Genomic DNA, 13,408 nt, shown 5'->3' with positions numbered 1-13,408 from the left:
ATACTACCTGATGTCCTATATGGAGGTTACACCAATACTACCTGATGTATCCCACTATATGGAGGTTACACTAATACTACCTGATGTATCCCTCTATATGGAGGTTACACCAATACTACCTGATGTATCCTCTGTATGGAGGTTACACTGATGTATCCCTCTATATGGAGGTTACACTACTACCTGATGTATCCCTCTACACTACTACCTGATGTATCCTCTGTATGGAGGTTACACTAATACTACCTGATGTATCCCTCTATATGGAGGTTACACTAATACTACCTGATGTATCCCTCTATATGGAGGTTACACCAATACTACCTGATGTATCCCTCTATATGGAGGTTACACTAATACTACCTGATGTATCCCTCTATATGGAGGTTACACTAATACTACCTGACCTCTGTATCGAGGTTACACTAATACTACCTGATGTATCCCTCTATATGGAGGTTACACTAATACTACCTGACCTCTGTATCGAGGTTACACTAATACTACCTGATGTATCCCTCTATATGGAGGTTACACTAATACTACCTGACCTCTGTATCGAGGTTACACTAATACTACCTGATGTATCCCTCTATATGGAGGTTACACTAATACTACCTGACCTCTGTATCGAGGTTACACTAATACTACCTGATGTATCCCTCTATATGGAGGTTACACTAATACTACCTGATGTATCCCACTATATGGAGGTTACACTAATACTACCTGACCTCTGTATCGAGGTTACACTAATACTACCTGATGTATCCCTCTATATGGAGGTTACACTAATACTACCTGATGTATCCCTCTATATGGAGGTTACACTAATACTACCTGACCTCTGTATCGAGGTTACACTAATACTACCTGATGTATCCCTCTATATGGAGGTTACACTAATACTACCTGATGTATCCCTCTGTATGGAGGTAAAATCTGTATTCTCTCTCTCTCTGTGACCTTTCTGTAATATCCATGGTTCTGTATGGAATGTGGAAGGAAGGCTTGAGCACATGGGGAGCAGTAGCCTTTGATGTTGGAACTCAACTCAGCGGGGCCACTGGTCTAATGCCAATGCTAAAAATGGCTGTGGTTATGCTCACCTGTTATGTGAAGGTTAACATAGACACAGGCCTCATTGTTGATGGCATGTAGATAACTCCTGATACAAGACACTAGTTCCTCTTCTTGTTGTTGCATTAATGAAGATGAACACGATCACAGCAAATGCATCATTGGTTTGTCTGTTACCTTTTTAAAAATATTATTTGTTTGTTGTGCCATCACTTTCTATCTCATTATTTAGCTTAAAGATACTGCAGACACTTTCTGGGGGAGATGAACCCGGTTCAGTTCTAATCCTGTATCTGTTTAAGGCTTGGATGGCAAAGAATTGTAGATATGTTTTAAATCTTAAATATGTAACTTTTTTTCTGTATCAAATTTCAATACATGTATGTACGGTTTTAACCTTCATTTGTTTGTTTCAGATAAATCTGGAGGGATGACAGCCCCAGAGGCTTTGGCCAAGAATCACATAGTGTACAAAGTCAAGGTAGGATCTTCTAATTAAATTTCCGCCAGGCGTTGAGCTCAGAGGTGAATAGCACCATCTACTGGACAGAAAATGATGTGCCGTTTTATCGTGTTGCAGTTCCTTGGCGTAACAGAGGTTGACCAACCAAAAGGCACAGATGTCATAAGGATAGCAGTGAGAAAGCTGAAGGTATGCTCTTAAGAATTTCCCCCAGTACTCAAACAATTTTGATCTTATAGGACCTTAGATTTGTCAATGTCATAACGTACCATCCAAGCCACTACCTGTTCACCTCGCTATCATCTAGAAGGCGAGGTCAGTACAGGCGCATCAAAGCGAGCACCGAGACATTAAAAAACAGCTTCTACTGTATCTCAAGGCCATCAGACTGTTAAATAGCCATCACTAGCACAGAGGCTGCTGCCTACATCCAGACTTGAAATCATTGGCCACTTTAATAAATGGAACACTAGTCACTTTAATAATGTCACTTTTTAATTTAATAATGTTTACATATCTTGCATTACTCATCCTATATGTATGTACGGCATTCTATACTATTCTACTGTATCTTAGCCGATGCCGCTCTGACATTGCTCGACCATATATTTACATATTCTTAATTCCATTCCTTTACTTAGATTTGTGTGTATTGGGTACAGGTTGTGAAATTGTTAGATATTACTGCACTGTCGGAACTAGAAGCACTATAGCACTACACCCGCAATAACATCTGCTAAACACGTGTATGTGACCAATAAAATGTGATTTTGATTTGACGTTTCAATCCTGCAGTTCCAAAGGCATATCAAGAAATCAGAGGGACACAAAACACCGAAGGTGGAGCTGCAGGTGTCCATCTACGGAGTGAAATTATTAGACCCCAAGACCAGAGTAAGTCCACTGTGAGGGGCCTCATAATAGGCCCGATTCATTGGGTCTTTTGTGAAGAATAAACTCACCAAGCAGTCAGCCCTTACTAAAGCGGTCTCTGTCTTAATATTTTGTTTATGAGTAGAATTAGATGAAGCTCATTTATCTTCATTCATTATAGGATGTACAGCACAACTGTCAGCTTCATAGGATATCCTTCTGCGCGGACGACAAAACCGACAAGAGGATATTCACCTTCATCTGCACAGAGCCAGAGACCAAAAAACACATCTGTTATGTGTTCGACAGTGAAAAATGTGTAAGGAAAAAAAGTATAATTTAGTGTTTGTTTTTCATGAGTTTTTATATGGATTCTTTAGAGGTTATAATAACCTTCTATGAATCTTAGATGTCAATTTATCAGAAGTTAGTCCATAGTATGAGGTCACGGTGGAATGGTAGCATTATTGAATTCATCCTAGCTAGTTGTTTCAGGTTTAAAGAGGTGTTAGGGGGTTTCTTTTTAAGCTAGTAGTTCTGAAAATAGCAGTCGAGCAAAATAGGCCCCTGAAAATCGTGTACTACATCATATATGTGCAACACATCAAAGGGTACTTTCACTAGATGTTTGAGGATACCCATGATGCACTGGATTGCAGGCAGAGGAGATCACCGTCAGCATTGGTCGAGCATTTGACCTGGCGTACAGGAAGTTTCTGGAGTCTGGCGGGAAAGACGTGGAGATGAGGAAACAGATCGGCAGTCTGCAGAAAAGAGTAAGTCTGCGTTCTTTCTACAGTGGACTAATGTTGATTATAACTCTCTGGTGCACTATTTAATCACGGGGAATGTAGTGCCACATCCAAACATAACTAGAGCATGAAAAAGGCCTAACAAAATGGGACCTCTTAGATTATGATCTTGTGTTTGTTGACTTTAGATTCTGGAACTGGAAACTGAAAATTCCAAGTTGAAAGAACGACTTCAAGATCTAGAGGATCACATGGCAGATTGTCAAGGCTCACCGGTAAATTAGCTACTAATCTAACAGTTTCTGTCTCACACTAATCTCTAGAAACGTCTGCCGTAACAATACCTTACCTTCCTGACATCAGTGATAACAAATCGCTACCCGTTTCTTCTTTCTCTGGCTGATTTCTCCTCAGCTTCTACACTTGAACTCTTCTAACGAGGCCCACATGCTGCCGAGTCCCACATCTATGTTCTGGGGTGACAGTGTCAGCCTGAACGCCCTTTCCTTTCTAGAGATGTCCTCTGTGGCTCTAACCCCAGCCAGCTCTCCAGACTCCAGTATCTCCGCTGGTCTACTAACACCGCCACCCAGTAAACCTACCCAGCCCAGGCTACCGCAGCATTATGGAGGTTGCTTACTTCCACCCAGTAAACCTACCCAGCCCAGGCTACCGCAGCATTATGGAGGTTGCTTACCTCCACCCAGTAAACCTACCCAGCCCAGGCTACCGCAGCATTATGGAGGTTGCTTACCTCGACCGCGAGTAAATAGCTACTTCTCTCTCGCTTTTCCTTACTACACTGCTAGAAGAAATTGCGCTATAGAGAAGCAAAGGGGTTCTATGGTTCACCTCATATACAGGGGTTATATACCATCACAGAAACACCCTTATTTTAGACAGTATTGTGTGTGTGTGTGTAGTTTTATGACTTTAGCCTTAGTATGACATCCAGCTGCCATTCAACAGCTTTGTATTTGGTTGTTCCCCCCCCCCTCAGGCATGGAGCACCATATCCAGGCGTCCCCCGACGGACGTTTTCGACATGGTTCCATTCTCCTCAGGGTCTCCTATGGCAAGGAAACCTGCCATCAATGGGTCCTCTCCTCCTCCTCCCTCCTTTTCCCCTCCTCCACCTCCTCCACATGTTTTCCTGAGAGAGAGAGGTGACTACTCTGCCGCACTATGCTCCTTTTTACATTATGTCGTAATGAAATTAATTGATAAACTGTTGTATTAGTATTCAATGAACAAGTTGTTCAATGAACAATTTCACACATACAGTATGCTGATTCAACTCCTGTTTTCCCTCTCTCTGCTGTGTATTTTCCCTCGTTCCCTCATCCTTCCATCTCTCCTCTCCAACAGGAACAGATATTTTGGGGGCGGAGCCTTTTGACCCGTTCCTCTGCAACACGTCCTTTCCTCCTGACGTCCAATCTAAACTGGATGAAATGCAGGTGTGTACATTCATCTGTAGGAACAGCAGTGCTTCTAGAGCGAGTACATGTCATGCTCATATTTATGTTAATAATTGGCATATTACCTATAATGTCAAAGTACACAGGCATTATGTGCTCAGTCATTGGTGTAAGTAATAGCATTGCCTCTAAACAAATATAGCAAAGCTCTACCATTATGCTGATTAGCTGTTTATCAAAGGTAAAATACTGTATGCTTTGGCTGCGTTCCAATCGACATGGATTCTGCCTTTAGAATGGGACCCAGCCTTTCCAGAGTTTATACTGGACCCGTTTTATAAGAGTTGAATGTTCATCTTGTCATTATTGTAATGCCGTATACTGTTTACATGGTCTGAGTAAATATTTTACATATATTAAGTATAAATTCAAGACCTTGTCTTTCAAAGATCATTTGTTAAAAACCAAATAACTTCACAGATCTTCATTGTAAAGGGTTTAAACACTGTTTCCCTGCTTGTTCAATGAACCATAAACAATTAATGAACATGGACCTGTAGAACGGTCGTTAAGACACTACAGCTTACAGATGGTAGGCAATTAAGGTCACAGTTATGAAAACCTAGGACACTAAAGGGTCTCTGCTCATCTGGGTCTCTGCTCATCTGCGTGAACATGCCTTAGGAATGCTGCAAGGAGGCATGAGGACTGCAGATGTGGCCAGGGCAATAAATTGCAATGTCATTACTGTGAGACGCCTAAGACAGAGCAACAGGGAGACAGGACGGACAGCTGATGGTCCTCTCATTGGCAGACCACATCTAACAACACCTGCACAGGATCGGTACATCCGAACATCACACCTACGGGACAGGTACAGGATGGCAACAACAACAACTGCCCGAGTTATACCAGTAACGCACAATCCATCCATCAGTGCTCAGACTGTCCTCAATAGGCTGAGAGAGACTGGACTGAGGGCTTGTAGGCCTGTTGTAAGGCAGGTCGTCACCAGACATCACTGGAAACAACGTCGCCTATGGGCACAAACCCACCATCGCTGGACCAGACAGAACATGCAAAAAGTGCTCTTCACTGACGAGTTGCGGTTTTGTCTCACCAGGGGTGATGGTCGGATTTGCCACCGAGGCGGGATCGATTTGGAGGGTCTGTCATGGTCTGGGGCGGTGTGTCACAGCATCATCGGACTGAGCTTGTTGTCATTGTAGGCAATCTTAACGCTGTGGAGGTACCCTTCCTGCAGGCTCATCCTGACATGACCCTCCAGCATGACAATGCCATCGCACACAGAACGAGCAGTATGGCTGATTTCCTGCAAGACAGGAATGTCAGTGTTCTGCCCGGATCTCAATCCCATTGAGCACTTCTGGGACTTGTTGGATTGGAGGGTGAGGGCCATTCCCCCCCAGAAATGTCTGAGAACTTGCAGGTGCCTTGGTGGAAGAGTGGGGTAACAACGCACAGCAAGATCTGGCAAATCTGGTGCAGTCCATTAGGAGGAGATGCACTGCAGTACTTAATGCAGCTGGTGGCCACCAGATACTGACTGACTTGAGTTTGACCCCCCCTTTGTTCAGGGACACATTATTCCATGTTTGTTAGTCACATGTCTGTGGAACTTGTTCAGTTTGTCTCAGTTGTTGAATCTTGTTATGTTCATACAAATATTTACACACGTTACGTTTGCTGAAAATAAACCCAGTTTATTTTTTTGCTGAATCTAACAAGATTATGACCTACAGTTCATCTAACTATATATAATCTAACTGTTGATTGTAACCTACAGTTCATCTAACTATATATAATCTAACTGTAGATTGTAACCTACAGTATATAATCATATTCTCTCTCTTCACTGTGCAGCGTCAGGGACGGTTAGTTTACTCTCACCTATGTTTATGCTTCACAATGCCCATCACATTTTTTTTCCCCATGACACATGCATTCACATTTTCACTGATGTCTGCCTCTATTTATCTCTCATGAAAATCCATTATGTACATAGAGGCCAACTGTCAAAGTACATTATGATTGTAGCATACCATGTTTGCTCCCAGTCCTGCTAATTTCCTATCAATTAGCCATCATTTTGCTTTTGTCATAACATAGATTAAGTGTAGACCTGAATTAAAAAGCAAGGTTTCTTGAGAATCTTAATTGAGAATGTGTCTAGGATACTGCCCCGTAATTACAGCATTACTCATTGTTGTATTGGACACTGCTCTAGACTTCTGTAGTCTCTGGTTGGATCACTGACCTGTGTGTGTGTGTGTGTCTCTCTCTGAAGGAGGGGTTCAATATGGGACTAACCCTGGAGGGCACCATCTTCTCTCTGGACCCAGTGGACAGTCGCTGCTGACCACACCGCAACCCTAACATGGACAGTTGACGCTGACCACACCGCAACCCTAACATGGACAGTTGACGCTGACCACAACATGGACAGTTGACGCTGACCACAACATGGACAGTTGACGCTGACCACAACATGGACAGTTGACGCTGACCACAACATGGACAGTTGACGCTGACCACAACATGGACAGTTGACGCTGACCACAACATGGACAGTTGACGCTGACCACAACATGGACAGTTGACGCTGACCACAACATGGACAGTTGACGCTGACCACAACATGGACAGTTGACGCTGACCACAACATGGACAGTTGGACAGCTGACCACAACATGGACAGTTGACGCTGACCACAACATGGACAGTCGACGCTGACCACAACATGGACAGTCGACGCTGACCACAACATGGACAGTCGACAGCGACCACAACATGGACAGTCGACGCTGACCACAACGCATGGACAGTCGACGCTGACCACAACATGGACAGTCGACGCTGACCACACCGAACATGGACAGTCGACGCTGACCACAACATGGACAGTTGACGCTGACCACACCGCAACCCTAACATGGACAGTCGACGCTGACCACAACGCAACCCAAACATGGACAGTCGACGCCGACCACAACGCATGGACAGTCGACGCCGACCACAACGCAACCCTAACATGGACAGTCGACGCCGACCACAACGCAACCCTAACATGGACAGTCGACCACAACGCATCCCTAACATGGACAGTCGACGCCGACCACAACGCAACCCAAACATGGACAGTTGACGCCGACCACAACGCAACCCAAACATGGACAGTCGACGCCGACCACAACGCATCCAAACATGGACAGTGGACAGTTGGACAGTCGACGCCGACCACAACGCATCCCAAACATGGACAGTTGACGCCGACCACAACGCATCCCAAACATGGACAGTCGACGCCGACCACAACGCATCCCAAACATGGACAGTCGACGCCGACCACAACGCATCCCAAACATGGACAGTCGACGCCGACCACAACGGACAGTCCCCACCACAACGCACAACATGGACAGTTGACGCCGACCACAACGCATCCCAAACATGGACAGTTGACGCCGACCACAACGCATCTGACCTAACCAGTTGACGCCGACCACAACATCCCAAACATGGACAGTTGACGCCGACCAACATGGACAGTTGACGCCGACCACAACGCATCCCTAACATGGACAGTTGACGCCGACCACAACGCATCCCAACATGGACAGTTGACGCCGACCACAACGCATCCCTAACATGGACAGTTGACGCCGACCACAACGCATCCCTAACATGGACAGTTGACGCCGACCACAACGCATCCCTAACATGGACAGTTGACGCCGACCACAACGCATCCCAACATGGACAGTGGACCACAACGCATCCCTAACATGGACAGTTGACCCACAACGCATCCCAAACATGGACAACGCATCCCCAAACATGGACAGTGGACCACAACGCATCCCTAACATGGACAGTTGACGCCGACCACAACGCATCCCAAACATGGACAGTTGACGCCGACCACAACGCATCCCAAACATGGACAGTTGACGCCGACCACAACGCATCCCAAACATGGACAGTTGACGCCGACCACAACGCATCCCAAACATGGACAGTTGACGCCGACCACAACGCATCCCAACATGGACAGTTGACGCCGACCACAACGCATCCCAAACATGGACAGTTGACGCCACAACGACACAACGCATCCCAAACATGGACAGTTGACGCCGACCACAACGCATCCCAAACATGGACAGTTGACGCCGACCACAACGCATCCCAAACATGGACAGTTGGACACCACAACGCATCCCTAACATGGACAGTTGACGCCGACCACAACGCATCCCTAACATGGACAGTTGACGCCGACCACAACGCATCCCTAACATGGACAACATCCCAAACATGGACAGTTGACGCCGACCACAACGCATCCCTAACATGGACAGTTGATTACCTTTTTGATGATGCTTTCCTTTTTGTAGAAATAATTTAATTGGTAAAGAAGTATTTGTATAAAATCAACATTTCTGGGACTACAGTGAGGGAAAAAAGTATTTGATCCCCTGCTGATTTTGTACGTTTGCCCACTGACAAAGAAATGATCAGTCTATACTTTTAATGGTAGGTTTATTTGAACAGTGAGAGACAGAATAACAACAAAAAAATCCAGAAAAACACGTCAAAAATGTTATAAATTGATTTGCATTTTAAGAGGGAAATAAGTATTTGACCCCATCTCAATCAAAGATTTCTGGCTCCCAGGTGTCTTTTATACAGGCAACGAGCTGAGATTAGGAGCACACTCTTAAAGGGAGTGCTCCTAATCTCAGTTTGTTACCTGTATAAAAGACACCTGTCCACAGAAGCAATCAATCAATCAGATTCCAAACTCTCCACCGTGGCCAAGACCAAAGAGCTCTCCAAGGATGACAAGATTGTAAAGTACACAAGGCTGGAATGGGCTACAAGACCATCACCAAGCAGCTTGGTGAGAAGGTGACAACAGTTGGTGCGATTTATTCGCAAATGGAAGAAACACAAAAGAACTGTCAATCTCCCTTGGCCTGGGGCTCCATGCAAGAGCTCTCCTTGTGGAGTTGCAATGATCATGAGAATGGTGAGGAATCGGCCCAGAACTACATGGGAGGATCTTGTCAATGATCTCAAGGCAGCTGGGACCATAGTCACCAAGAAAACAATTGGTAACACACTACGTCATGAAGGACTGAAATCCTGCAGCGCCCGCAAGGTCCCCCTGCTCAAGAAAGCACATATACAGGCCCATCTGAAGTTTGCCAATGAACATCTGAATGATTCAGAGGACAACTGGGTGAAAGTGTTGTGGTCAGATGAGACCAAAATGGAGCTCTTTGGCATCAACTCAACTCACCGTGGTTGGAGGAGGAGGAGGAATGCTGCCTATGACCCCAAGAACACCATCCTCACCGTCAAACATGGAGGTGGAAACATTATGCTTTGGGGGTGTTTTTCTGCTAAGGGGACAGGACAACTTCACCGCATCAAAAGGATGATGGACGGGGCCATGTACCATCAAATCTTGGGTGAGAACCTCCTTCCCTCAGCTAGGGCATTGAAAATGGGTCGTGGATGGGTATTCCAGCATGACAATGACCCAAAACACACGGCGAAGACAACAAAGGAGTGGCTCAAGAAGAAGCACATTAAGGTCCTGGAGTGGCCTAGCCAGTCTCCAGACCTTAATCCCATAGAAAATCTGTGGAGGGAGCTGAAGGTTTGAGTTGCCAAACGTCAGCCTCGAAACCTTAATGACTTGGAGTTTTGCAAAGAGGAGTGGGACAAAATCCCTCCTGAGATGTGTGCAAACCTGGTGGCCAACTACAAGAAACGTCTGACCTCTGTCATTGCCAACAAGGGTTTGGCCACCAAGTACTAAGTCATGTTTTGCAGGGGGGGGTCAAATACTTATTTCCCTCATTAAAATGCAAATCAATTTATAACATCTGACATGCGTTTTTCTGGATTTTTTGTTATTCTGTCTCTCACTGTTCAAAAAAACCTACCGTTAAAATTATAGACGGGTCATTTCTTTGTCAGTGGGCAAATGTACAAAATCAGCAGGGGATCAAATACTTTTTTCCCTCACTGTACGTATTGGTTTAAATGGTGACCAATGTCATGATAAATGCACTGCAGTAGATGACTATTTTTCTACCCCATAAATAAAATATATGTGTAATTTTTTCTTGTGGGGGGGGTGCATTGCTTTTGTGATTTGGATTATTGTACAGTCATTAAATGTGATTAGTGGTTGACAAGATTGGAAGACCATTAGCTCATTGACTTCCTCTCATTTTATAGACTCATGCCCTTCCTTGCACTTTAACAAATATTTTTCTGTGTAATTTTGCACCAGGAAGCTCTTTTTAAATGACTTTACCTTTCCTTTCATTGTTGTTCGTCAATAAACGTTGTATTGGTTAGCGAGGTAAAGATTTGTTTGGCGCCAGGCAGGTATTAACCCTGCCGAATGGAAGAGTACCACACCAGACAAACATCAGGAGAAGAGGCCTGTTTGCTAGGTAGCCAGTGGAGAGAAAGGATAAGACACCATATAAAACACACGTCACAGCACAGGTGTGACCCAACCAAATAATACCTCATACAATAATAATGGCAGAGCAATTTAAAAGGCAATGCCATCTAAACAATTGACAAGGAAGAACCCAGTCATAACACTTAGAGAATTTGCAATATTCGGTATTACCTGGAAGTAATGAGAGTGTGTGTGTGTGTGTGTTCAAAGACTAAACAAATAAAGCATTAATGTCCAAAAATCTTCTTGGCCAAATGTCAATACTGTTCAAACAAACTCACACAACCTCCCTTTAACCCTCCTGCTGTGTTTCTGGTTGAATTGGACCGATTTACAAGTTCTCTCTCTGAAAAATGTACTTCATTTAATCTGATTGTCATAAGGTTCCATGACCGGGCATCTGAACACACAAAATACATTTGATTGTCATTACATGTTGGGTATTTGACTTTGTACACCTGTGGTATTCCCGGTCATTAGAAGTCAATGGGTGAGACTACAATTAGTTTATAAAATTGAGTTCAGGCATATGCCCATTCATAAGATGGACACACTTCTCCTAGACCCCCATATGCATGTGTTTGAGCACACACACACACCTCACTCCCCTTCTTGGCTTCCATGGCAACCCCCACGGGAACCTTTCCCCAATAGAATCTTTCCCCCACTGGAACCACACCTGGCACTCACAAACAATCGCAACATTGTTTCAATAATATATGTAACTTTTCTCACAGTATATAAAGCTTTGAGGTCATGCTCACAATTCACTCTGTGGCAGCATAATGACCAAACAATCTACTGTATGTGAGGCTCTTGATCATACATTTGATCATGACACTGGTGAGGAGAGAGTCCTTGTAAAACTTTGACACAAAGTAGTCTGATAAATAGCACAATATGTTTCATCTGAGTATATGTTATAGTCAAAATAATCCATATTATGCTTTTTTTTAACTAAAAAACGAGTTGTATGAGCTCAGATCATTGAGGCCTACAGGCCATAAATAGTTGTATGAGCTCAGATCAATGAGGCCTACAGGCCATAAATAGTTGTATGAGCTCAGATCAATGAGGCCTACAGGCCATAAATAGTTTTATGAGCTCAGATCAATGAGGCCTACAGGCCATAAATAGTTTTATGAGCTCAGATCAATGAGGCCTACAGGCCATAAATAGTTGTATGAGCTCAGATCAATGAGGCCTACAGGCCATAAATAGTTGTATGAGCTCAGATCAATGAGGCCTACAGGCCATAAATAGTTGTATGAGCTCAGATCAATGAGGCCTACAGGCCATAAATAGTTGTATGAGCTCAGATCAATGAGGCCTACAGGCCATAAATAGTTGTATGAGCTCAGGTCAATGAGGCCTACAGGCCATAAATAGTTGTATGAGCTCAGATCAATGAGGCCTACAGGCCATAAATAGTTGTATGAGCTCAGATCAATGAGGCCTACAGGCCATAAATAGTTGTATGAGCTCAGATCAATGAGGCCTACAGGCCATAAATAGTTGTATGAGCTCAGATCAATGAGGCCTACAGGCCATAAATAGTTGTATGAGCTCAGATCAATGAGGCCTACAGGCCATAAATAGTTGTATGAGCTCAGATCAATGAGGCCTACAGGCCATAAATAGTATGAGCTCAGATCAATGAGGCCTACAGGCCATAAATAGTTGTATGAGCTCAGATCAATGAGGCCTACAGGCCATAAATAGTTGTATGAGCTCAGGTCAATGAGGCCTACAGGCCATAAATAGTTGTATGAGCTCAGATCAATGAGGCCTACAGGCCATAAATAGTTGTATGAGCTCAGATCAATGAGGCCTACAGGCCATAAATAGTTGTATGAGCTCAGATCAATGAGGCCTACAGGCCATAAATAGTTGTATGAGCTCAGATCAATGAGGCCTACAGGCCATAAATAGTTGTATGAGCTCAGATCAATGAGGCCTACAGGCCATAAATAGTTGTATGAGCTCAGAGCTCAGGCCATAAATAGTTGTATGAGCTCAGATCAATGAGGCCTACAGGCCATAAATAGTTGTATGAGCTCAGATCAATGAGGCCTACAGGCCATAAATAGTTGTATGAGCTCAGATCAATGAGGCCTACAGGCCATAAATAGAGCTCAGATCAATGAGGCCTGTACAGGCCATAAATAGTTGTGTGAGCTCAGATCAATGAGGCCTACAGGACATAAATAGTTGTATGAGCTCAGGTCAATGAGGCCTACAGGCCATAAATAGTTGTATGAGCTCAGGTCAATGAGGCCTACAGGCCATAAATAGTTGTATGAGCTCA

At 44.2% G+C, this 13,408-nt stretch overlaps 1 protein-coding gene across 4 annotated transcripts in view; it reads left to right on the top strand.

Annotated features, from left to right (window-relative positions):
- Window positions 1-7,382, top strand: part of gulp1b (GULP PTB domain containing engulfment adaptor 1b) — a 31,088-nt gene extending 23,706 nt beyond the window's left edge. For 3 of the 4 annotated variants that reach the window (XM_042319467.1, XM_042319466.1, XM_042319465.1), the window contains 10 exons: window positions 1,497-1,561; window positions 1,661-1,732; window positions 2,339-2,437; window positions 2,598-2,735; window positions 3,076-3,192; window positions 3,357-3,443; window positions 3,583-3,933; window positions 4,169-4,334; window positions 4,537-4,628; window positions 6,898-7,382. In XM_042319467.1, coding sequence (XP_042175401.1) covers window positions 1,497-1,561; window positions 1,661-1,732; window positions 2,339-2,437; window positions 2,598-2,735; window positions 3,076-3,192; window positions 3,357-3,443; window positions 3,583-3,933; window positions 4,169-4,334; window positions 4,537-4,628; window positions 6,898-6,969 — 1,259 coding nt within the window. In that variant the 3' untranslated portion in view covers window positions 6,970-7,382. The remainder of the gene's footprint in view (window positions 1-1,496; window positions 1,562-1,660; window positions 1,733-2,338; window positions 2,438-2,597; window positions 2,736-3,075; window positions 3,193-3,356; window positions 3,444-3,582; window positions 3,934-4,168; window positions 4,335-4,536; window positions 4,629-6,897) is intronic. The other variant, XM_042319468.1, reaches the window with a different exon arrangement.
- The last annotated feature ends 6,026 nt before the right edge of the window (window positions 7,383-13,408 follow it).

The sequence above is a fragment of the Oncorhynchus tshawytscha genome, unplaced genomic scaffold (assembly GCF_018296145.1).
Source record: "Oncorhynchus tshawytscha isolate Ot180627B unplaced genomic scaffold, Otsh_v2.0 Un_scaffold_4246_pilon_pilon, whole genome shotgun sequence".
Lineage (NCBI taxonomy): Eukaryota > Metazoa > Chordata > Actinopteri > Salmoniformes > Salmonidae > Oncorhynchus > Oncorhynchus tshawytscha.
This window is presented reverse-complemented; position numbering and strand designations above follow the sequence as displayed.